Source organism: Centropristis striata, chromosome 5 (genome assembly GCF_030273125.1).
Source record: "Centropristis striata isolate RG_2023a ecotype Rhode Island chromosome 5, C.striata_1.0, whole genome shotgun sequence".
NCBI classification, from domain to species: domain Eukaryota; kingdom Metazoa; phylum Chordata; class Actinopteri; order Perciformes; family Serranidae; genus Centropristis; species Centropristis striata.
In genome coordinates this window covers 4,246,513-4,273,403 of record NC_081521.1, presented here as the reverse complement: position 1 = coordinate 4,273,403, position 26,891 = coordinate 4,246,513, and the positions used below count along the sequence as shown (strand labels likewise).

Below are 26,891 nucleotides of genomic sequence, written 5' to 3'. Positions count from 1 at the left end.
AATTAAATTGTGAAAATGATATAAAATAATGCCTACTCACCTGCCTGTCTTTTTAAAGTTAATTTATTTTGAGATTTAGTATTTTATTCATTTATTTTATTGATTTTATTATAGTTATTTACTATTATTACTTTTTTTATGACCTCTTTTTCATTTGATGTTCGTTTTTCTGTGGTAATAATGAAAATATAATAAAAACTTTGAATTATAAAAAAAAAAAATGCTTTCTATTCTTGGTTTGAGTAACTATAGTGAAACCAGTATTTCTGATTCTGATAATTTGGTTTTATATGAAAGCGTATTCAAACTCACTGACAATTAGGAAATAAAGACTGGACATTTTTTTGTGCATTTAACCCCTAATGGGATGAGGAATTAAAAATTGAGCAGTGGAAATGTTTAGATGTAGAATAATTTGTACAACAATAAAAACCCTGGGGAATAATACAACAAATCATTCAGAAGATATATTAAAAATGGCCTATTAACAGTCAGTTGTACTTTAATATTGAAAAATATTCAATATAATCATTTTTTTAAAGCGTTGTTTAAAACAACAGCATATTACTCTAATCTTAATTGGTAGTTTTACCTGAATCCCACCAATTAAAAAATAAATACTCCAGTAGATTGAAGCTTAGTAAACAGAAAACCATTCATTTGTCACACAAAATCACACATTTGGTAATTAGTTTGTTCTAAAATAAATCCAAAGAAAAAAGTTGTTTTTTTGCCCAAGGTATATTTTATCTGTTCCAGGTTGGATTTAAAACATGTCATGTTTAAAACACACAGTACACACCAACACAAGAGTGAATATCAACAATAATTAATATAAAACTAAATGAATGAAATTAAACGAGGGCATTTTTTTCCAGAACATTTCCGCTATTACACTGACAAGACGACATGACAAACTAAGCATGACAATTACTGCGTACAAATATAAAAAAAATGAACTATTTCAGATATTTTCCAAATACAGCAATGTGTCATGTACAAGTTATGTTAAGAAAGATTTCAAAGTTTTTGAACTATAAAAGAACTTAAATTACAACATATATTTACACATCAATTCATGTCCTGCACCTTCACAATGTTTTCACACAGTTAAATCTACATTTCTGCCAACATTTTTATAACTAGTACATTCTGTGGAAAGAAAGCACATCTCTATATCCGGCCCAAGACTGCTGCAGGAAACTAGTCTCTTCATCTCATTATACTTTTCTGCTTTCCAAATTAGCTATATAAATTACAAATATTACAAATATTTACAATGACAACAAACTGTAAAAAAAAAAAAAAAAAAATCTAACAAAGTAATAGATACGATTTGTGTAAATGTAATAAGTGGTTGTAAATAATTAAAGGAGGGACCGAGAAGTCGAGGTGGTAAAATCATTAAAAACAGACTGGGGGATGGCTAAATGCTGTCTTGTTAAATAAATATCATCAGAATAAATAGAATAGTATGATGTTACTCTTGGCATCGGCTGAGTGCTTTGTCTTCATGTGTAGCGCTACAGTTTATAAAGGAAAATGTTATACAAACGTCACAGACAAATTCCTCAAAATAATATTAATACACAGGGAATCCTGGGTGTAGACCGTGTGCATACACTGCATTTTTTGCAAAACTATTTTATTCTGTGTAAAGACTGGTATCCTATAATTATCATACCACAGAAAAATGTGTTTTATGAGGGGGAAAAAAAAGACTAAAAATACAAGACTACACCTCTGTGTGAGGTCTATACAGACATTACATTTTAACCTAACTAACTAAAAAATGCTTTTCTTTCCCTTTTAAAAATTCATGATGGACAGTAGACTGTCTTTGCATAAGTAAAGCCACTAAAATAGCCTTAATAAACAAAACCATTGCCAATTTGTTACGCTGTTTAAATAACTGTCCATGTGTCATTTTGAAATGTCAAATGGTATGTCATCTTTACCATTTGTATAAAGTCTCAGATGTGCCTCTAAATAATACCGTATGGATAAATGGAGTGCCAATAAACAGGCTGCTAGTTTGCTGGGCAGAGTAACTGGTGTAGGACAAGATATAGTGAGGTTTGTTAACAGGTGAAAACAGTAAACAAATTTATCTCGAGTACAAAATATAGATCACTATCTCTATTTCCTTCCGACCTACTTTCACAAAAGCCATTTTTTTCTTCATTCCCCCTTTTAAAAGTCTTCTGCTGCCACATCCAACATCTCTCACAAGAGAAGTTTGCCGTTACGGTGAATTTTCAGAATTTTTCCCAGTCTCTGTTTTGCCGTTGCAAGTCCTTTCTTTGGACGCTTGCCTGAATAAAAAGAAAAAGGGGGGAAACACATGTTAAAAAATGGCACTGAGATCAAGGTTATATAACGAAAACTAACAAAATAATGAAAAACTAGAATTGAAAAAACATTTTCGTTAACTGAAAAAAAAAAAAAAAAAAGAGTTAAAAAAAAAAAAAAAAAAACGATAACTAACTGAAACTGTATTTTGTGTTTACAAAACGAATTAAAATATAGTGAAAATGTCCTTCGTCAAAATTTTTCATACATAAACCTTTTTGGTTAATATGAAATCTATTTCATCTATCTGGTTTTATGACTTAATATACTTTTTTTTATTTTTATTAATTTAAACAAAACACAACATAAATCACCAATGGACAAACACAGTAAAAAAAAAAAGAAAAAGAAAAGAAAAAGAACAACAACAAAATCACAAAAGCAACCTAAGTAAATAAATAAATAAATAAAACAACAATAAATAAGAACTTTAACACATTAAATAACATTAAAACTAAACTAGACACAAACAAACATCAAACATAATTATGATTTTCTCTTTGGTTATTAAGTTTACTGATATACTGTATGTTTTATGTGGTAGTGACTTAATAAACTTATTGGGGCTGAGATGGATCAGACAAAGGAAATAAAGGAAACATTTATTGTGACTTTATTGAATCTGGTACCCAACAAATACCCCATTACGAAAAAAACTAAAACTAACACTAAAACTAATAAAAACTAAGCATTTTCCAAAAAAAAAAAAAACTAATTAAAACTAGCAAACCCACTCTGAACTCACTCTGAATTTCAAAACAAAAATTGACAACGAAATTAAAACTAAAACTAATGAAAGATGCAAAACTATTATAACCTTGGCTGAGATATTTTCATTTCATTTATCCTTTATTTGTTTTCTCGAGGAATCATTGAGGGCAACTCCTCATTTACAATGATGTGGAGAGTAAAGAGAAAACACGAAACAGCACAGACAAAACACAACAAAAACATTAAAAACAGCTACAGTGTAAGTGGCATATTAACACTAACTTACCCATGCAGTTTTCCATATTATATTTAGGAAATTTAGATTTATAGGTCAGGCAAACTGATGAATATTTATTTGGTATTTTGATAACTTAAGATAAATGTATTAAACTGTGGTCCTATTAAAGTGGGTTGAAGATGTTAATCTGGAGCAGACAGAAGTACTGTATGGATGACCCTGTAATGCTGTTTTGTACTTTAGTATTTAACGTTTCATTGGGTCTAATGATTCGTTTGCATTACTTATATTTCTTTTCGAAACTCCCTGGTGAATAATTTCTTTTTTTTTTTCTTTCTATATGCTCTTTTACATATGCCTTCCTTTCCCAGTTTGTTCAAAATTCTCAAATGTAATACACTTAACTTTCTGTATCTTGTTTCTTGTTTTGTAAATAACAAAAACTTGATTGTGAGTGGCAGAAATACTATTGTATATTGTCTGAAAGTAAGCACTGTATTAGGGCTGGGCGATATGCCTCTAAAAGAATATCACGATTTTGCAGGCTATTTTTGCGATAGCGATATTCTAGACGATATTAGGAAATACTTAAAAAGATATAGAAAATATTTTTTTTTTTTAGTCTGTATAAATACATAAAAATCTAAAATGTAGTTTGAAGTGTAAATCTCAACAGTTGCCAAATACAAAAAAATTACTCTTGACTCTTAATAATAATATAATTTTATATTTATAATAAAAATAACCATTTAGGGGTTCCAGGGGGCATATTTTAATGAAATTTTGTAAATGAGAATAAAGGTTCTTGTATGTTTTATTAAAGGTTCTTGTATGTTTTATTTAAGGCATCTTATTTTGACAGTCTTCTTGTAAATTTGTGGTGGATTCTCTTAACACACTGTGTTACAGACACTCAACCTTATGCCACTACATCAAGAAGTAGGAATGTTGCCAATATCATGATATGCATTTTTTTAAACCATAAAAAAAAAAATACCGATATTATCGTCAACGATACGATATGGCACAGCCCTACACTGTATTATAATGCTCTCACAAAATAAAAATAAAAAATGTTTAAAAAAAAAAAAACAGTTCCAGTGAAAGGCAGAGTTATTGGTTATCATAGCTTTAAACTTTAAATATTTATATGCGATTAAAATGCGATTAATTTCGATTAATTAATTACAAAGCCTCTAATTAATTAGATTAATTTTTTTTAATCGAGTCCCGGCCCTAAAAAAATATCAGACTATTGAATAATGAAGAGCTGATATCTAGCCATTTCCCATGGTTTTTCTTGATGATTTTGGTTATTATCAATAAAACCATGTTAAATGTCTAGATATCGGCTCTGAAATTAAAGATGTGAGTGCTTTTATATATATATATATATATATATATATATTAGGGTTGTCAAAAGTATCGATACTCAAAAAAGTATCGATACTAAAACGTTGTATCCGGATACAATACTCATTTTCAAAAGTATCGAGTATCTGAAGCTTGTTATCATAGTTGCAGTTTCTTTATGCACAACTGTTTTTTATTATAAATATTTAACCTGTGGTACTGTTAATTTTTACATGTTGCATTTTTCTTGTTAATAAAAATATTCCTGTTAAATTTTGGGGTCTTTGTTTTTATCCTTGTGGTATTGAAAATGGTATCGAGTATTGAATGTTTTCCTGAGTATCGGTATCGAGTTGAACATTTTAGTATGGTGCCAACCCTAGTTTAAACTGGTATGAATGACAGATGTGAGTGTTTTACAGTAATTCTCACCTTGACCCACTCCTGTCGTGCCTTGGCTGGCTGCGCCTGCAGGAGACGCCCCAGAGTGAGAGCTGCTGTTCTGAGGAGAGAGTGAAGGTCTGCGTGAGGTGAGGAACACACCGGGGGCCATGGCGCCGCTGCCTCGAGGGCCTCCGGGGCCAAAGGGTCCCGGCCCCGCTGTGTATTCATGGTCCAACAGGCTGGCAGAGTAGTAATCCATCCGCCGGTCTGGGCTGAAGTCTGCTGCAGACTCTGGAGCAGGAGGAGGTGAGGGCGGGGCCGGCTCCGGCTGAACGGGGGGAGGAGGAGCTACGGGAGCAGGAGGACGCTGCTTCTTGGTGTACTTCCTCTTGGCAGGCTTCTGCTGCTCCTGAATCAGAAAAAATAATAGAAAGGAGTCATTTTCTTTTGATACTTCTGGGTGATTCTTATGAACATGGTGCAGCTCATAGCAATAATACAAGAGCATTGGATACATTTAAATCAATTCTAAAAGGATAAAGAGATAATTTCCCTTGGTCAGTGTGACTGCTCCGTCTCTACTTGAGGCTCTCTCACTGTTGTGATGGCTGGATTTGTATTTAACTGTATTTAATTGTTTATGTTAACTGTGTTTTAAATGTTGTAACTGTTCACTTTTTATGCTGCTTTCTTGGCCAGGTCTCTCTTGGAAAAGAGATTTTTTAATCTCTGAGACTTTTTACCTTGTTAAATAAAGGATATATATACACACACATATTTTCTTTGACCCTTTATAACATATACAATGTAAAGTCACTGTTTAATATGAATTTATAATCTTTTTAAAGAATTTTAAGGTATTTTCTGACATTTTTAGAGATGCTGTGAGCTAAATTCATTACTGTAACACATTCTTAAATTAAATAAAAAAAACAAAAAATAAGTATTTTCTTTTACAAGCACTTAAATGTGCTCAAGGGTAGCTGGTGTCATCAAAATGTATTTTATTAAAATATACACATATTTTAATGCAAACGATTCTATCATTACCGTAACATTTAACCATTTGTTGATTTTGGAGTTTGTAAATGAAAGCTAGTCTAGCTAGGGAAACTCAAAACTAGACTTGAAGTTGGCAAAATGTAAAGGTTAAGGCTTTTTAAGATTTTCATAAGCCATGATGCACATTTTAGTTGAATAATACATCCATCCATTTTCTTCCGCTTATCCGGGCCGGGTCGCGGGGGCAGTCACAAAAATTATTAGACCATTAAATAATGAAGAGCTGATATCTAGCCATTTTCCATGGTTTTTCTTGATAATGATTTTGGTTATCATCAATAAAAAAAAAAAACAATAAAAAATAAAATGTTAAATGTCTAGATATCAGCTCTTAAATTAAACTCTTATCAGCTATTTTTGTTGTTATCATTATATTTGCCCAAACAAATGTACCTTTAGTTGTACCAGGCATTAAAATGAACAGAAACTGAAGAAAACAAGGTGGTCTAATATTTTTTCCATGACTGTATGTTAAAAAGAAATGCTTTATTGCCCTATATAAGCTTAAAATTTCACAATTGAAGAATACAAATTGCTTTGAGGCTACACCAATGATAAATTACATTTAAAATGCTTTTTTTTTGTGTTACAGCCACATGGAGCCACTGCAGACGGCCTGAAGAGCCTCATGTGGCCCCGGAGCCTCAGGTTGCCTACCAGACTTAGAACCGACTTCAAAGACCAATAATCTTTGTTTCCCACTCACTTGTTGTGCCAGCTTGGCAGCAGCTGCTGCTAGACCGGTTTCTACAGATGCGACTCTCGCCCCTTCCCTGGCTGGCCGCTCCTGTTTGGGAAGGGTGGGCATCACTCTGGCTATAAATAAAAATAAAAGTATTAAGAGATAATCCATCAGAGAGCTAGAAAGCGTTCTGTCGGTGTGTCTGAGCCAGCTACCTTTTGGGCTCCAAGGTGTGTCGTCCCAGTTTTTCTTCCGCTTCATCTTGGCCTTGTTGGCGTGGTCCTCCTCATCAGACTCCAAGGATGGGTAAACTTAGACAAGAATTACATCATTAATCTTTGGCTTGACCAATAAAAACTTTAGTGATTTGACTAGTATTGATCTGCTCAGCTGCAGACTGAAAAAAAGGTCTAAAAACCAGATAAAAACACTAAATCTGAGGGAAATGATCTTGCTGCATGGACAGATAATTTCACTTGACAAGATTTCTTAAATTAAGATTATTAAATCTAGAAATAAGCATGTTGAACGCTTAAAATAAGAACTCCAAAAACAAGATAAATTATCGAACACTTCTAAATCTAAAGTTTTTTTTATCTTGGCAAGAAACAAATAATCATCAGGTCACTCTGCTCGGGCCAGTTCATCACTGCTTGCAGCTTTAATTTATCTTGTTTTAACCCATTTAGGCCTAAAACGGCTGTAATAAATGCCTGTAAAACCTCTGGCCGATTTTAAAATAAGCCCCTAAAACCTGAAGTTTTTCTGAAAATTCAACAGAAGAGTCAACGCTTCCTACTAAATAATAGATTTTTCAGCCTCTGTAGCAGATAGAAATGCTTATAGCTGTTATATCTGAGCTCCCTCCGCTATAGTAGTCTTCCACCATGATTTAAGTTCTGGAAAAGTCCCATGATGCATTGTGACACTCCCACATATTCTCATTTTGTGTCTTTTTGTGTCTTTTTTTAGTCATTTTGTGTCTTTATTTAAATAGTTTTGTGTCTTTTTTGGTCATTTTGTGTCTTTTTTAAAATAATTTTGTGTCTTTTTTTTTGGTCATTTTGTGTCTTTTTTTGGTCATATTGTGTCTTTTTTTGGTGGTGATTTTAAAGTTCTGGAAAAGTCCCATGTTGCATTGCGACACTCCCACATGTATTCTGATGCATTTCATTGGCCAAGAGACCGAAGATAGGTGGAAAAAACTACAAATACTACAAAACTATGTATCTGCTTTCCAGCCTTTAATGGTAGAATAACGCAACAGCGCCCCCGGTTTTAATGGTAGAAATGCGGTAATGCTTTCCCGCCTTAAATGGGTTAAGAGTTAATTTCTTATTTTAAGCGTTCAACATGCTTATTTCTAGATTTAACAATCTAAATTTAAGAAATCTTCTCAAGTGAGATTATCTGTCCATGCAGCAAGATAATTCCCCTCAGATTTAGTGTTTTTATCTTGTTTTTAGACCTTTTTTACAGTGTAAACGTGTTGCTCACCATAGTCTGAATCTTTAAAACAGGTTCCCAGAGTCTCCTGCTCGTCTGGGCTGTCGTCATCACTAAGGTGGCGAGCCGGCCGTTTGATTGGCCGCTTCCCCGGCCGCTGGATGATCGGTTTCTTCTCAGGATTCTTCGTCTTTTTCACTCCTCCGGTCACCCACACGGCCCTGCCGCCCTTCTCCTTGACTACCCCCAAGCCCTCCGTCAGGCCTCCAGAAATGGATAGGGGAGATGAAGAGGAGGAGGATGAAGAGGAGGAAGGGGGGTTTGCCATGGACAGCATACCCTGTATGGCATCCCGAGTGCTGGGAGAGGCCGGGGCCTCCTCACTGGGAGAAGGACAGAGTTGGGCAATCACTCATCATCTCTAAAATAACCTCCTAAACATAGCGGAGTGTCGCAGCCACTGCAAATATGTCAACTATGCAACTTTCAAAGGTTATTGGATTCTTGTAGCAACACAGTGAGACAATTATTCCCTCTTGTATTCTAAACTGTTGCTCACGTCGCTGCTATCCAAAGCTCATGATTCATAACTTCAAACATGAAGAAACTCAAATTAAATGTAGACAATTGGGTGATTGTCATGAAGCCAGTCTAAGTTCTGTCTGTGAAGATTATAAGGACATACTTTATTAAACTAAATATATTTCACTTTTATATGAATGAACAATATAGCCATAATGAGGCACAATTCATTGTTTTGTGTTAAAATAATATTTTCTATATTTTTAAACATATTTTTGATTCACAAATTCATTACCGTAATGCGTCCAGATAAAAATGTCATGGATTCCCCACGCTTATACACAATACATATTTAATAAACTTTATAAAAATAAATATACATTTGTTTAAGAATGTCTAATTTAACAGAATATAATCAAACATAATGGTAGAATGGTATAAAGAATAAAATCTGAATGAAAATTGATGAGAAAAAATGGTTAAATGTTACGGTAATGATAGAATCGTTTGCATTAAAATGTGTGTATATTTTAATAAAATACATTTTAGTGATACCAGCTACCCTTGAGGACATTTTTTTATTTATTTAACAATGTGTTACGGTAATGAATTTTGCTCACAGCGTCTCTAAAAATTTCAGGTTATAAAGGGTCAAAGAAAATATGTATTCAATGCTCTTTGACCCTTTATAACATATACAATCTAAAGTCACTGTTTAATATGAATTTATAATCTTTTTAAATAATTTTAAGGTATTTTCTGACATTTTTAGAGACACTGTGAGCAAAATTCATTACCATTACACATTTTTAAATAAAATAAAAAACAACGAAAGTTTTTTTTTTCCTTTGGCAAGCATTTAAATATGCTCAAGGGTAGCTGGTATCACCAAAATGTATTTTATTAAAATATAAACATTTTTAATGCAAACAATTCTATCATTACCGTAACATTTAACCATTCAATTTTCATTCAGATTTTGTTCTTTATACATTGTCAAAAACCATTATATTTGATTATATTCTGTTAAATTATACATTTCAAACAGATGTATATTTATTTTTATACAGTTTATTAAATATTTATTGTATATAAGTGTGAGGAAACCATGACATTTTTATCTGGATGCATTACAGTAATGAAATTGTGAATCGAAAATATGTTTGAAAATATTATTTTAACCCAAAACAATGAATTGTGCCTCATTTTGGTTATATTGTTCATTCATATAAAAGTGAAATATATTTAGTTTAATAAAGTATGTCCTTATAATCTTCACACACAGAACTTAGACTGGCTTCATGACAATCACCCATTTAACCCTTTGTTGTTCAACATATAAACACCTGGGTAAACAGGTAAACATGGGTAAAAAATGACCCACATTCATTTCCCATATTATTTCATGCTGGCTGTGTGTTTGAATATCTTTTTTTTATTACAACAGATCATTATATCTATTTTTCCTTTCATACTTTATGAAGAAAAATAGTTTTTGTATTATTACATCAAGTTTACACACATGAGTCAAAAAATGACCTTGTGCATTAGAAGCGTAGTGATACAAAAAGTAAGAAATGAAAACAAAAAATCAGGACATATGACAATCAAAAACAAGTTAATTGAGGAAAACCTGGAATATTGAATGATGTAATGAATTTATTGCAAAGATATAGAACATAAAAACTTAGTCGGGTCACTTTAGACCATGTTGTGCATCAAAGGGTTAATGTGTTCTAAAAAATACCTTCACAGAGTCGTCTTTTTATTCTATTAAATTAACAAAACAATGAAAGAAAGACATTAGATCTAACCTGAGTGCTGCAGAGTCCAGGCCTGCTACTTGCTTGCTGGCCTTCAATAAGTCCAGAATGCCCCCCGCTCCTCCCTTCACCCCGTGGGCGGCTAGCGCCTCTTCATCTGTGGTGTAATCCTCCTGCAGCCACATGCACAAACATGTTATTGTTATTATTGAACCAGTGCAGTGATAAAAAAGGGCTGGTAGATAATACATGACGTTTCATATGAAAACAAAGTTAGATTTCTGCTCTTAAAACACTGGCAGAGTTTTTGGCAACACTATGAAAAACATAATGCTATGTAGCTGTTTCACAAAACAACATTAGTTATTGTTAAGACAGGCCAAAACACATCATTCAAACCTGCAATTTCATCATTGATTGGTTGTTAATATTGTGCAATAAGCGAGTGAAAAGTGATATGCTGATAACCGGTCTGACTGATGTGAATGATGTCTATATCATGTGTCTTTGTCATAAGCGTGACAAAGCAGCCGATGCTATCTGGTTCTGCAGGAGGAAGGAGGCAAACAATGACAAGCTGTGATGAGCTGTGGCTAGAAAGATGCTAAATTTAGAAGTCGAATCTGGTTTGTTTTGGTGTGAAAAGAAAACAAAGCTAATCTCAAAGCCACAATGTGTTTGGTTGTCATGGTACACAGACGCCAAAGTTATTTTAGTTAATGAACACTAACAAAATAACGAAAACTAGAATTGAAAAAACATTTTCTTTAACTGAAATAAAAGCAAGAGTTTAAAAAAAAAAACAATAACTAACTGTATTTTGTGGTTACAAAACTCATGTGTTTAATAATGTGTGAATAAGTTTATTTGGAGTTCCTGTTAGGTGGATTTTATGAGATGAGATGACTTTTTGTTTATCCTTTTTTTATTCATGAGAATGTTGAACTTCTAATAAAGGTTATTATAGTTAACGAAATGACAAAAACTAGAATGGTAACTGAAATAAAAATAAAACGAGACTTTAAAAAAAAAAACGGTAACTGACTGAAACTGTATTTTGTGGTTACAAAACCAACTAAAACTAACTAAAATTATAGTGAAAATGTCCTTCGTTTTCATCTTTATCAACTTTTCTCGTACATAAACCTTTTTGGCTTTTTCATGAAATATATTCCATTTATCTGGTTTTATGACTTAATAAACTTATTGGGGCTGAGATGGATCAGACAAAGGAAATAAAGGAAACATTTATTGTGACCTTATTGAATCTGGCACCCAACAAATACCCCATTCCAAAAAAACTAAAACTAATAAAAACTAAACTAAAACTAAGCATTTCCAAAACAAAAAAACTAATTAAAAGTAGCAAACACAACCTAAAAACTAATTTAAAATAACTGAATTTGAAAACAAAAACTGACAATGAAATTAAAACTAAAACTTATGAAAAATCCCAGGAGTCACAGTACAGTGTGTTTGGTTCAACAACAAATTAACTAAAATGAATGCAGAAGGACACGTTTCTTTTCATTAATTTTGAACAGACAGCAGAGCGAAAACTCGCGCTTATGAATTTTGGTTTCACATTTATTGCATCAGTCTACATATTGTGTATTGTGCACCGAACCATGAGCCCTAAACATGGAGAGATTGGTAAAACTGTTACAGCTCTGATGATGTCATCACAATCACAGGATCTTTACAGCTGTATCCTGCAGTGGCATGTCTGAAGTTGTTTTTTTCTTCCCCTGAGACAGATTTATTTGCTTACTAATACTGGCTACTACAGCTTAAAGATCGTATTAAGAACTGGCAACAGAACACAATCGCTGTATCTGTAATCTAACCTCAATGTCAAAGTCCACCTCTCCTGGCTCCCTTATGCGATTGGGGTCAGAACAAGGTTTGGCTCTGGGAAGCTTCCTCGGAAGACCTGAAAGTGGATGTAGACAGAGTTCAGTTACAGTAGAAAGGTGGCTTTAAAAACAATACTTAAAGGTTCTACAATTAGCAAACAGTCCAAACATTTAAGTAGCTATACTGATCCCTCATGGAGTTCACTGGCAGCTAAAAGAATGAAAAGAAATACAGCATGACCTAGAAGAGCTGTAATAACATTAATTAAACCCTCTGAACCCCAACAAACCAATTCAGCGTGTTTTTTGCTCTTTTTAGAGTAGAGAATATAAAAGTCCTGCAGCTCTATGGAATCAGCACAATCATGGCTAGAAGTGGGAACAACCCAAAAAGGTATTTTATGCAGAATAACACAGTTATAATGAAATAAATCAATTGGAATTTATATATAAGACACCTTTCCAAGTGCCTACAGTGTCAAAAATGTTGGAGAAAAATAGGGTCTCCATATTGAACTATATGCATTTTTACAACCTCTACTCGCACCATATCCTGTCCTCTCCACTCGGCTCTGTGTAAACAGATTTTCAGTGAATATTTGTCAAGTGACCGTTCATCTCAGCAGAATTAATCATGGCTTCACAGTGTTGCTGAGGAGCAGAATTTAATGTTGGGATCTAGTTATTAAGAAGAGTTGTCGCTGGATTTGTTGCCAGTCGCTTTTTTTGAAAAATAGTCGCTAAGGAGGTCTGAAAAGTCGCTAAACATAGCAACAAAGTTGTTAAGTTGGCAACACTGCTTAGCTGGCTTTTACAAATGGTGGCGTGTTGTTGTGGTGTTGAGTACTACGTCACATCCTGCTTAGCGTTCTATCCAATCAGCAACCAGGCTTTTTTCAGGGGAGGAAAACGGCCCCACCCCCTGGTGGTTGGAGGACTACTGGTGTAGAAAGTGCTTGATTAGATATGCAGGAGAGCCGCATTTTAAAATGGAAATATCGCAGACGATCAGGTTAATTTAATCGTGGCAGCTAAAATCCTGATCACTATTAAAATTTGATTAATTGTGCAGCCCTAACTTGTGTCCTAATGGACTCAAACTTAACCCACGGCACTTAGTCTTGCTATGTTTCTTGACTTCATCTTTGCTTGTGTTGTATTAACTCTCAACTGTACGCCACTTTGGAAAAAAGCGTCTGATAAATGTACAATTGTAAATTACTTTTGCCATCAGAAACTTTCATAAATCAAGGACTGTTGGACAGTTTTTAACAGTTTCTTTCAACGATAAATTGTGTTTTTTTTGTCAATCGATTTAAAGTCTCACCGCTTGTTTTCTTTTTCTTGCTGGGTCCTGCTGGTTTGCGTCGTGGAGGAGGAGTCTCATCGATCTGCAGCTCATCTTCAGACTCCAAGTCGTCAGACAGACTGGATCCCTCTATGGCGAGATGTTTGTATTTTCCTGCTCTTCCTGCACCGTTACTGCTGCCATCCTTCTTACTAAAGCCAGAGGATCAGCAGGTTAGAGCACAACACTTTGCTTGAGCCAGAAGATCAAATAAGTAACAGGAAATGACTGAAAAGCTTACCCTTGGATCTTTCCATTGGTCAGCACAAGTTTCAGTTTGCTTTTATTTAGCTTCCCTTCAAACTCCTCTAAAGGCAACTCCAACTGAAAAAAAAACGTTCACAGAATTACAAGAAAGTATAAGGATGAAATATTCAGACACAAAAATACAGCTAAGCATCACTAATACCTGCAAACGCCGTACCTTGTTTTTGTTTTTGGACTTGCCAGGTTGAAATTTTTTGAGTGTGTGTTTGGTGTGAATCTCAATCAGGTCGAGTTCTCCTGCTTCTGCTTTAAGGAGCCCCTTCTGACTCTTCTTCTTGGTTCCCGGGGGCCCCAGACCCCCCATCACCTCCTTGGGCTTTGGTCCTTTCTTTTTTCCAGGCGGGCGTCCAGAGTTCTGAGAGGTGGTCAGAGGCGCTTTGGAGAGCGGCGAGCCAGGGAACTGAGGTCCGGTACGACCAATATTCTGCTGAAAGATGTCCTGAAGAGAGAGCAATGTTTAGTCAGTCAATAATTCTATATAAACATTAAAAAAACATAAACAAACTTTCACTGATTCTACTTTTTTACCTCAACCAGACGAATCTCCTTGGCCAGGTCCTTCACTAGCGTCTGAGTGTTGATGGTTTCTGGAATCTCCACTTCATGATCTGCTAAAGCCTAAAGAGTGCAGCGAGACAACAATCAGTCATCTCACAAAGGATTTTGCAGTTAATTTTAATAGCAAAATAATACAGTGGTCAGTGTTTCCTCAAGGTTTGTTTATTATTATTATTGTAAAGGAGAATAAAGGTTCTTGTATATTTTATTCAAGGCGTGTTCTTGTAAATTCTGTGGTGGATTCTGTTAACACATTGTGCTCTTATTTTGAAAGCAGCATGTGTTTAGCGTCAGGAAGTAATTCAGACCGTTAGGCACAGTTTAGCCTTTTGTGATTAAAACAACTTGAATTGTCTGCTAATGCTAACCGAACGGCGTATGCAACAGTGTGTTTGGATGGTTTGGATCACCATCATCATCTCTCATCACGGAGAGATGATGTGGAGGCGGGACTGATAAACAGGAAGGCATTCAGGCGTCTCTCTGTCATGCTGGAATTGTTTTGCAGCAGAGAAGTTGGGTGGGCAGCTCGGTAAATTCAGTGCGTGTGTGAATGCACGCGGATGTCTGGGAGGAGGCCGCCACAGTCTAGGTCATTAATGGGAAACCCTGGCGCACGTGTTTGTGTGCATGCAACGGGGCGGAACTTCGCCAGGCGACGCAACCATGTAGAGACAGAAATGACACGCCATTGTGTAAATAGGATAAAGAACATAAGCTCATTTAGTTTGTTACATAAAAGGACAAGATATATAAGAAAGGTAACCTTAAATTACTTATGTTGTGATTTGGCGCAATGTATAAAATAAAATTAACTTGATCGTCAAGGGTGGTGGGGGGTGCCATTGGGGGGGTGGGCCACCTCCCTAATATAATGGTAGGAGAAACACTGGTGTTCAAGTAAAACATTTCTGAATTGAAAATTAAAAAAAAAAAACTTCTTCACTTCTTCACTCTGCTCAATCAAATCAAAATTACTTTATTTATCCCTGAGGGGAAATTCAGCTGGAGAGTTAGATGAGAAGTTCAACATTCTCATGAATAAAAAATGTCATCTCATCTGATAAAATCCACCTAACAGGAACTCCAAGTTACTTATTCACACATTGTTGAGACATGAGCGGTAACAATGTTTTTACTCTGGCAAAACACTGAAAAGATGTATTTCCCAAAATGGCATTAATGTTGCAACTGCTGCTTTTTGAGATGAAAAATCATGTCATGATTTACATAAAAATATGATGTCATGTTATAATAATTTTGCTGTTGCACCTCTGCTCCATTTGTTGGCAGTTTGTAGTGCAAAATTAAATAAATTCCAGCGTATTAATGTCACAATTAGTTATAAAGGGAATAAATAAAAAGAGAAGAGAGTAAAGAATTACATAATGACTTAAAAGAAGAAAAGATAAGATTTTTTTTCTTACCTCTTTACGGGTCCAGCCGCGGAAGGCGTTGTTTAAGGCCTTCGCTCCGTGAACCAGGTACGTGGCAGGATGTCTGCGGTTTTCTCTCAAACCTGTGAGAGAAAATAACACATGTTGACTAATATCAATATGACAGACAGTCAACACAGGTTACTCAAGTTCACATAACATGAATATTATGAAATGCAGTGAACTTCCTCACCTCTGAAAGTATCAAGAAGGTGCTTTCCAACATACCAGCACACCGTCTCAAAGTTGGGAAAACGGAACAAGTCTGCTGTGCTTAATCTCTTCTCTATTTCATATGCCCTAAAAATGAAAACACAGGACAGGAAAAGTTAATCAATAGCGGTTATTGACACAAACTTGCAGATTACCTCGATAGAGATGTGATCAGAAACGAAAAGAAGCAGCCTTAGGAACTTGTGACAGACTTTAGTAATTCAGAGCTTAAAGTTTTTGAGCAAATTTATGTTTGTCTGAAAAGTCATGAAAATTAATTATTAATCCTGTGGAAGATTACACCAGAAAAGCAATCGCCTGTCTCCAACACGGCAAAGTGTTTTTTCCTGTTTAATTTTCTGCTAAGAGTTAGAGCTGAATAATAAACCAATTTCATCAATTCGTTCTAAATTATGGTTTATTTAAAAATGAAAAAAAAACTGTGAAAGACATTGCAAGCCCCTCATGCACGATTTTGTTATTCAGCATGCAAAAAAAAAATGTTTACAAAAGTGTGTTTTCTTCAGGGATAAATGCAGCTTTTATTGTTTTATTTTAAAGTAAAGTTTGGTGAAAGTTAGGTTTGCTCTTTATTAATTCAAGTGGGAAATACCTCTTTGTTTGCTTTTGTAAATCAATTTTATGTTTGTAATAAAACAAAAATATTGTAAGAATTCCTTTGTCTTTAGAGTTAAATAAAGAATAAAATCAAATTGTAGTGTGAAAAAAAGAAACATTTACCCAGTCCACAGAAACAATTATCAAGTTAAATAAAGTTCCAGTTTCACTTCTCACCCCCCACCACACTTTTTAGGGTGTTTCCACTACCGCCCAATACCCGGAATGAGGCGGGTCTCACTCGCCAAAACACCCCTAATTTGAATACGGACTTTTGTCTGGACTTTTTTTGTCCCTGTAGAAGAGCAGGGTCGTTTTTCTCCCCTGAAAAAAGCCTGGTAGCTGATTGGATAGAACGCTAAGCAGGATGTGACGTAGTACTCTACCCGACAACAACACGCGCCATTTATAAAAAAGCCGGTGAAGCAGTGTTGCCAACTTAGTGAATTTGTTGCTATATTTAGTGACTTTTCAGACCCCCTTAGTGACTGGAGACAAATCCACGTCGTTTCCTGGTGTTATTGGAGACTTTTGGAAACTCGTTTTACTCTTCTTAAGGAGCCACGGGTCGAAGTGACACAGTCATCCTGCAGCAGTCTCTCCCAGCTACAGAGCAGGAGGGGATGTTAACCCCTTAGCGTCCAGTCTGCAAATTGCTAACAGGCTAACAGTTAGCTCTGTAGCAGTACAGTGTGTATGTGCTGCTGCTGCAGGAGGTGTTCACTTAGTGATCTCTGTTTGTTTACAACAAGCACCAGACACTCTGTGCACAGTTAGTGATGCTGGTTAATTCACCATCACTATGTTTATGATCAGCGGAGACGCTGTGCATAATTAGCCATGCTGCTTTGTTTATGATCAGCTGCTGACTTTGTGCACAGTTAGCGACGGCACAGTTGAGTCTCCCGTGTTTAATCCGTTGCGTATGTTACGTCACGGTCGAAACCGCTGCTAAGCGATTACGCAACGATCTAAAACCATACGTCACCTCCAGAGTCTCTAAATCCCTCTGGGAGCCTTTTTGTAATGGAGACACACAGAGTGAGCGGACTTTTGAGAGGGCGTGGCCTGAAACTTTCCCGGTGGCCACTCTTACCCCTAAAGGGGATACGGCTTTTGTGTTCTCATTTCACAAGTGTTCTTTTAATGTTCTTACACTTAAACAACATTAGTCAAAAGGGGGCTACAGTAAGTTTAGCAACTAACCGCAGCTGCATGTCAATGTTGAGACTATGCAAGAAGTTTCCTCCAAAGGCGAGGCAGTCCACCGGGGTCAGCACAGCATGAATCCACCCTGGAAGAGAAAAAATGACAAAATTGTAAACATTGTTTGATCCAGAATGACACAACTCTGGTACAGCTATTTGTAGTGTAACTAACAAAACAAACAGAAGCTCACCTGTTGGTATGAACAAAGTGTTTCCTTGTTTGACAGAACACTTGTAACACATATCAACTTGGTCTCCAAAGAACATCTCGTTCTGGTTGGATGAGGAGCTCCACCGCTCAAACAGTGCCAGGTTGGCTGTGGTCGGGGATATTAGGTAGAAGATTTTCTCGCCCTGAACAGACAGAGACAAGTTCTTTAAATAATAATATCAATCACACTGTATTTGTATAGCACCTTTCATACAAAAGAAATGTAACACAAAATGCTTCACATAAAAAGGAGAACATAATAATAATAATAATAATAATAATAAAACATAGAAACAAGCAAACACCCCATTAAAAACAAAGCTCAAACTGAGGAAACGCCATCTCAACGTCAAGCAGTGAGGAAACACTGGAGGCAGGTTAGATATTAATTACATCCAATAAATAAAAATAAATTAGGGTAAGATAAAATAAAATAAAAAACAAAAGTAAATAATAATAAAAAGTAAAAAAGCTAGATAGAAAAGATGAAATCAATAAATAAATAATTAAAAAGTAGAGCATGATATATATATATATATACATATCTAGTCCAGTGTCAGTTGGTGTAACCAGGTACTTTTTTCCCAGAAAAATCTGATTATATACAGGAAAATAAATGTTTACTTGTCAAAACTTTAGAAACATTTTTTAGAATATGTTCTGCTCATATTTATCATTCTTTTGTGGTTACACCATTTGACATCTTGCCAACCCTTATTTGTCACTGACCCATATATATATATATATATATATATATATATATATATATATATATATATATGGTTGTATATATATATAAAGATGGTTCAAGTAAAAGCCAAATTAAAAAGTCTTAAGTTTGCTCTTAAAAATATGAAGCGTCTCTGACGCACTCAGGTCTTCAGGTTCCTCAGACGTGGACCACAGTGAGAAAACGACGCCTCACTGTGGGTTTTAGTTCTAACTTTTGGTTTTATTAAAAGGCTCCCAGAAGAGCTGAGGCTCCTCCACAGGGTTCATAGGATAAAAGTAAATCAGATAAATAGACTGGACTAAGACCATTAAGAGATTTATAAACCAGTAAAAGAATCTTAAAATAGATTCTGAAGCACCCAGGCAGCCAATGCAGAGACTTTAAAACAGGAGTAATATGAGCTCTCTTTCTGGTCTTTAATAGACGAGCAGCTGAATTTTGTAATAACTGTAATGGATCTAATCTTTTGTCAGGTCGACCAGAAAGTAGAGCATTAATTTGCAATAATACCGACACATTTAACCACAAAACTTTCCAAACATGACTAAAATAATGTTTCTGCTCACCCTGAGGACGTGGTACCATACTGAGGTTCCCCCGAAGTCGATGTGGAAGTCTGTGTAGCTGTCCTTCACCCCCATCAGGCAGTACTTCTGCACGTTGGGACGTTCAAACACCGACTCTTCAGGCCAGAGGTTTTCCACCCACGACAGTTTCCTCACAATCTTTGGAGTCTCCACCAAGTTTGAGAGCCTAAAACCAGACCAGCACACACCTTTAATAACCTCATAATATCACTTAACAATACAACTGAAACTCTCATTTCTTTCTTTTCTTTTGTTTTTAGATCAACTGAATTTTATAGAGATGCAACATTAAACCTTATGCCCTCCTCAAATTTACTACCCTCTGGTGACCCTCGTGGCAAAAAAAGCCCACGCACACTAAAACTGCTATTAAATCACCATACATCAATATTTTTTCCAGGTATTTTTTCATAAATCTCTTAAACAACTTCAGACTTGTTCAAAACTACCAACCATTCAGTCATTTTCAGAAGTTTAACCCTTTATATGCCAGTTTATATTTTTATATTTGATGTTTTCCATAATTTCTTACAAAAAAAACACAAAAAATGAATTATTTTCCATATATTAAATAGTAGGGAGCTGGGGTTTTGGTGGTGATTCGAGTCTTGACAAGATAAACAAGATGACAAGATAAACTAACACTTCTAAATCTAAAGTTGTTTTTTTTATCTTGGTAAGAAACAAATAATCATCAGGTCACTCTGCTCGGGCCAGTTCATCACGGCTTGCAGCTTTAATTTATCTTGTTTTAAGAGTTAATTTCTTACTTTAAGCGTACAACATGCTTATTTCTAGATTTAATAATCTTAATTTAAGAAATTTTGTCAAGTGAAATTATCTGTCCATGCAGCAAGATCATTTCCCTCAGATTTAGTGTTTTTATCTTGTTTTTAGACACACCTTTTTTACAGTGTAGTTATGAAGGCCTTTTTTGAATAGGAATTCTGACCATGAGTTTAAGATTGTTTCATAAAATCACATACAGCACTCATTCTCAGCTTTTATATTACTCATCTTCTAAGAATATGGTTCTAGTGTTTTTACTTTAACAACATTTTTTAATTCTAATGATTGTAATTTCAGTAAATATGATCATTTTCTGCCAGGTACAACAAATGAAAATGAGCCTTCAGGCTAATAAACAGTCTGAATGTGCATTGTCCCTGAAAAACAAACCAATAAATAAATCACGAGGAACTGGACAGTGAGTGAAGTGAATATGTTTAGCGTACCTGGTCTCAGAGAACTCCAGGCTGATGACGTTGAGCACTCGGTCTCTGTTGGGGCTGTTGTAATATTCAACAAAGTCTCCCAGCCGCATCTTCAGGTCACACTGACGAGACACGTCGATCACATCGATCTGTTTGTCTGCTCCTTTAATTAGGACAGAATGAACAAGCTTGAGAAAACACATTTTAATATCCCTACAACACATCAGCATAAACATCCTAACATAAATTCATTCAGTTCCATGCAATTAAATGTAGATTGAGACAGTTTACCGATGTAGTGCTCTACGTCTGTGACGCTGAACGAGGCTGGAGGAAGCGTCATGCCCAGGCCGTCCCGCCGCAGCACCATGACAGGAACACTGAACGAATGTTCTTCAAGGAACTCCACTGTCAGCTGAGCCCCGGACGGCTTCAACAGGACGTCATCCGCACTGTCATCAGAACACAAAGAGAACACAAAGTTTGGTTTGGATCACAACTGTGTGGAGTTTGCATGTTTGCATGTTCTCCCAGTGTCAGCGTGGGTTTTCCCCGGGTATTCCGGCTTCCTCCCACAGTCCAAAAACATGCAGCTCAGGTTTTATTGGTGACTCTAAATTGTCCGTAGGAGTGAATGAGAGCATTAATGATTGTCAGACTCTTTTAAAAAAGGCCTAAAAACCTTTTTTAGAAAAGCCTTTTATTAAATGTATCGTTGTGCTTTGGCCTTTTAACCTGTTTTTAATCTTGTTGTACTCTGTAGCACCTTGGGATTGCTTTTAACAAAAACCCACCTCTTTTCTCTTGCCTTCTATAAAAGTTTTTTTTTTTTTCCCTCAGGCAAGTGCTAGGGAATAGTGTGCCCTAGTAATCCCACAGTGCTTTTAAAAAATATCCCATCTTCTTTTAATTTATTTTAAATTAAATTTTGTTTTTTGTTTTCTTTGTTACCTTTGTCAATTTTGTCAATTCTGTATTTTCTTGCACTTTCTTGCACTTTTATGTGAAGCACTTTGGTGCGGCTCAGCCGTCTGTAAATGCGCTATATAAATAAATCTGACTTGACTTTTAACAATGAAAAGTGCTTTACAAATAAAATGTATTATTATTATTATTATTATTATTATTATTATTGTCGTCTGTCTCTATGTGTCTGTCCTGTGATAGTCTGGCGACCTGTCCAGGGTGACCCCGCCTCTCGCCCCAATGTCAGCTGGGATCAGCTCCAGCCCCCCGCGACCCGAGTGCGGATAAGCGGAGAAGGATAATGAATGAAAAAAATGAATTTAGAAATTGTGTCACCATCTCAGAGTTTGTCCAACAGAGCGCTGGACTAAAAGTTTCTTTCCTCTATCTCCTACAAATGGCAAAAAAGTATCAGCTAGCAGGCAGTAAAGTGTGGGACTTTTTTCTCCAAAGACCGTGACGTAGTTAGCAACGTGATGTAGTTAGCAATGTAAAACACTGCATGCAGAATGCTAATTAATTTGTGATAATGTTGGATATTCCTTAAGAAGGTTATTTTATTTTGTTGTATAGTTGACTATATGATGACAATGAAGGCTATTTGATTTGATTTGACATATGAGGGCACATATATATCTACATGGAAATTCTACATCTATTTTTATTTTGGCTCAAAAATGTCAATCCCCCCCCCCCTAATTTTTTTTTAAAATGCCAATCATTTATCATTTAATCAGAATCATGATTTAATTTCTATACTTGTCAGTGTGTTTGGAGGAGACGTACCTTGGGAATGTGCGGCTGCGGAGCTCCCTGACAAACTGTGGGCTTCCCGTCTTCACAGGCCGACTGGGATCTCTTGTTGCAGCAGAACTGTCTGTCTGCTTACTGCCGCCGCGGCGTTTACGCACTGAGAAAGGGAGAGACGGAGGAAAGATCAACATGTGCATTGTTATGTAAAATAGTAAAGAACTAAGACTGAACAATAGAGAGCTAGTGAAGGCAGGGGGACTTACTGACAGACGGCCCATGGGTGACCTGACAGTTGGGGCAGTGATACAGGTCGATCTCAGCTGCTTTGTCCTCCTCCACTCCAACACAGCTGCACACAGAACATTATTATATCCACCATGCAGAGAGCAGAGCTAAATGAACTGTGGTGGGCTGAATATTGAGTATACACACATGAATAAATCACACAAGATAACAGATATTAACTAGGGCTGGGGGATATATTTTTAAATTTGATATGGAATTAGACCATGTCACATATATCGATATAGTTAAATTTTTTTTCTTTCTTTATATATAAATGCTGCCCTCACTAGGGTTTGTCATATTCAGTTCTTTTCTAATGTTTGTTATTATTTTCTCATATAAATATATTTATTTCAGAAAAAGATTGGCCTATTTTATTTCATAGGCTATTTTTATTTAAGATATGTTTTTATTTAAATGTGCACTTTATCGAGCTTTGATTTTAAAAAAAAGTTACTCCTGTTATACAGTATTTATGTTCACTTAAATAAACGATTTCAATAAAACCACTTGTGACATATTGTCATTTGACTTTGACTGAACATTTGCTCTCACTTTGCGATAAAAATATCAGGATATATATCGTATATCGATATTCAGCCTAAATATATCGGGAAATGACTTTTGGTCCATATCGCCCAGGCCTAAAATTAACCACGTAAAAATTCCCACAAAACAATATTTGAATGTCTCTGCACACAGACAACAATAAGATCAACAATCTGAAGATGACCTACCTTCCGTGGAACCAGTCTTGACAAATGTCACACTCGATCATGAAGCGTGTCACATCGTATGGCAGGCGACACAAGCAGTACACGGGCACCGACGCCATGATGAGTGTGTGTGGGTATTACCTTTTGAATGTTAATTTGTCTAAATCTTATTCAGGTGTGAGGGGGTAATATTTAACAAAATTAATGCTTTAACAATAATATAGTAACTTTTCCTCCAGATTCTTGTTACCGATACACATGTTCACTGGGATTCACTTGGAAACCTGTTGAAACAGAACAGAAAGTACACACACATTAGTAAATAATACTCCACTCTTCTCCCAGACTGTATTTATCTTCATGTGCAATATCCACACTGTCTTAATCTTCATGTGAAATCATGCTGTCAATTATGGGATTACTTTTAAGATAAGATATCCCTTTATTTGTCCCACACAAGGGAAATCCCCAGTGTTACAGCAGCAAAACATGGATAGCAAAAATAGGAACAAGCATCAACAATGAATAGAAACAAGCAATATTAACAAGACAATTATTGATTAAAGCAAGAATAGATATGAAATAAATATTAAGACTATATAAAATCAGTTCAAATTGCACATTGAAATGATAATACACCCTGAAGTACTGGAGATAGGTCATTTGAGTTTATACTGGGATACACTGCAGCACCGTCACTTTCTGCTTTATTTATATGCTATTCTTGTGTGTATTATAGTATTTCTCTTACTAGTATTTTATAGTATTGTTAAGACATATACACTTATTAATTAAAGCAAGAAAGGATATGAAATAAATATTAAGACTTTACACAGTGATGTATATAAAATCAGGAACAGTTGAAATTGCACATTGACATGATAATACACCATGAAGTACTGGAGATAGGTCGTTTGTGTTTATGTTATATATATATGGCATATTGATATTCAGTCTAAATATATCGGGATATGACTTTTGGTCCATATCGCCCAGCTCTATTTGTTATATAGTATTTTTACGTTGCATTGTTTTTGAATGCATCTATAAATGAGCTTCCATGGCATTTCATTATGCTTATACAATGACAAGAAAGATATGTATTTATAAAGTAAGTGCTGAGAGACATGAGCTCAGTGAGTTCAGTCAACTAGCTGAGTAACTAAACTAGTAAATACAGTAGTTACAACATTGATCCTGAGAGCACCAAGCTGTTCAATAACCTTTTTCTTGCTATTCTTGTGTGTATTATAGTATTTCTCTTACTAGTGTTTTATAGTATTGTTATATAGTGTTTTTGCCTTGCATTATTTTTGAATGCATCTATAAGTGAGCTCCTATGGCATTTCATTATGCTTATACAATAACAAGAAAGATATGTATTTATAAAGTAAGTGCTGAGAGACATGAGCTATGAGTTCAGTCAACTAGCTGAGTAACTAAACTAGTAAATTCAGAAGTACAACATTGATCCTGAGAGCACCAAGCTATTCAATAACCTTTTTCTTGTTATTCTTGTGTGTATTATAGTATTTCTCTTACTAGTGTTTTATAGTATTGTTATATAGTGTTTTTGCCTTGCATTGTTTGTGAATGCATCTGTAAGTGAGGCATTTCTATGGCATTTCATTATGCTTATACAATAACAAGAAAGATATGTATTTATAGTCATAAGTGCTGAGAGACATGAGCTCAGTGAGTTCAGTCAACTAGCAGAGGAACTAAACTAGTAAATTCAGAAGTACAACATTGATCCCGAGAGTACCAAACTATTCAATAACGTTATTCTTCAAACATAATTAGAGAGGCAACATTTATCTTAATTCCTTCCCAGATTATGTATCAGAAACATGTTCCTTTAGCTCAGCAGCTGTAAACAGAAGCCAGCTGTCAGCTCTGTGTTTGTAAACAAGCTCAATGTTGAACTGCTATCAGAACACTAACGTGCTTAGCAACGGAGCTAACGTAGCAACAGTAGCCGTTGGAGCTACCGTTAACCTAAGCATTCCCGAAGACTTCAACTTGCACAAGAAAACAGTTTGTGCAATTAATGCAGCTTTTAAACTTGAATTAAAACACCTAAATGCAGCTAACACGGCTGATAAATGTAAGTCAAACAAAGCCGTTGCTGTCCTAATTGATATTAGACGGTAGAAACTCACCGGAGTCGAGCGGCGGGAGGCCGAGCACCCAAAAGCCGTTTAATCTCTACGCGAGCTCGCGGGGAGCTGCGGCCTGATTATGCAACGTAAATTATAAACAGATTGCTTCACCACATTATGGTTTATCAACCCCCGAATGGCCAAATATAGAGGCTAGCCCCCAGAAGTTTACACTGGACAAGAAAACTGAAATCTAAAGCGACCAAAAACGAGCACAATAACTACAAATAACGGCCGTATTGAACTACATGAACGCCATTTCAAAGGCAGCAGCGTCACACGGCTGTTCGTTGTCCGCTGCTGAGAGAACAATAAAGTTGCAGACGGGACATTCAAGAGCTGCGTTCAGGAACAAAAAAACCGTTGCAGAATGTTTATTTACTTGTCAAAACACATTTTTACAGACTTGCATTCATGTGATGTTGGTCCTTATAACTTGTGTATACATATACATATGTATAAGTATATATGTGTATATGTATGTATGTGTATACATACATAAATACATACATATATATGTATATATGTGTATATATGTGAGTGTATATGTGTGTGTGTGTGTGTGTGTGTGTGTGTGTGTGTGTGTGTGTGTGTGTGTGTATGTGTATATGCATATATATACATACATATATATATATAAAATTATTTTGTATTACCTTATCTAAAAAGTACCTGTGCATATTACTTTATTATGATTATTTGCGCTCCTAATGACTCCAGGATTATGTCCTCAACTGTAATTGATTTTTAATGAATGTTCTTTATTCTTTTGTTTTGTTCTTTACAAATGTTTGCATATGTTTCTTATTTTTAATAAAACCTGTTTGCAGGCTTCTTTGAAGGTACTACATGTTATTGAGTGTTTCTGCAAGAAGGAAAGGGTTAGTGGGGTGTTTTTTGTTTGTTTTGTTTTTTGTATTAGATGTTATTGCACTTTTTGTCAGTTATTGAAATATTTTTTTAATTACCTTATTTAAAAAGTACCTGTGCATATTACATTGTTTGAGTTTCTAATGACTCCAGGATTGTGTGCGTAAATTGTAATGATGATAAAAATGACCCTTGAATGTATATGTGGAATGTATGTTGAAAGTAATTGCTCTATAAAAAAGAGAAACATTTAAGTGTTTTCCCGCATAAATTATTATACCTTTATTTATATAGCACCTTTAAAAGCAGTGTTCACAAAGTGTTTTGACAGAAATTATATAATTTTTTAAATTATATATATATATATATATATATAT

The 26,891-nt window shown here is 35.3% G+C and overlaps 1 protein-coding gene across 1 annotated transcript; it reads right to left on the bottom strand.

Moving 5' to 3' along the window:
- Positions 1-672: 672 nt before the first annotated feature.
- Positions 673-26,023, bottom strand: phf8 (PHD finger protein 8). The gene is made up of 22 exons (XM_059332615.1): positions 25,645-26,023; positions 23,504-23,766; positions 22,745-22,830; positions 22,515-22,638; positions 21,054-21,214; positions 20,784-20,925; positions 19,528-19,714; positions 18,209-18,371; positions 18,016-18,103; positions 16,172-16,278; positions 15,970-16,061; positions 14,513-14,602; positions 14,142-14,423; positions 13,959-14,041; positions 13,697-13,869; positions 12,361-12,446; positions 10,565-10,686; positions 8,280-8,611; positions 6,998-7,093; positions 6,807-6,916; positions 5,087-5,447; positions 673-2,315 (listed from the first exon to the last, which is right to left on the bottom strand). The coding sequence occupies exons 2-22, from the start codon at positions 23,599-23,601 to the stop codon at positions 2,227-2,229; spliced, it is 3,072 nt and encodes a 1,023-aa protein (XP_059188598.1). The 5' UTR covers positions 23,602-23,766; positions 25,645-26,023; the 3' UTR covers positions 673-2,226.
- Between the last annotated feature and the right edge of the window lie 868 nt (positions 26,024-26,891).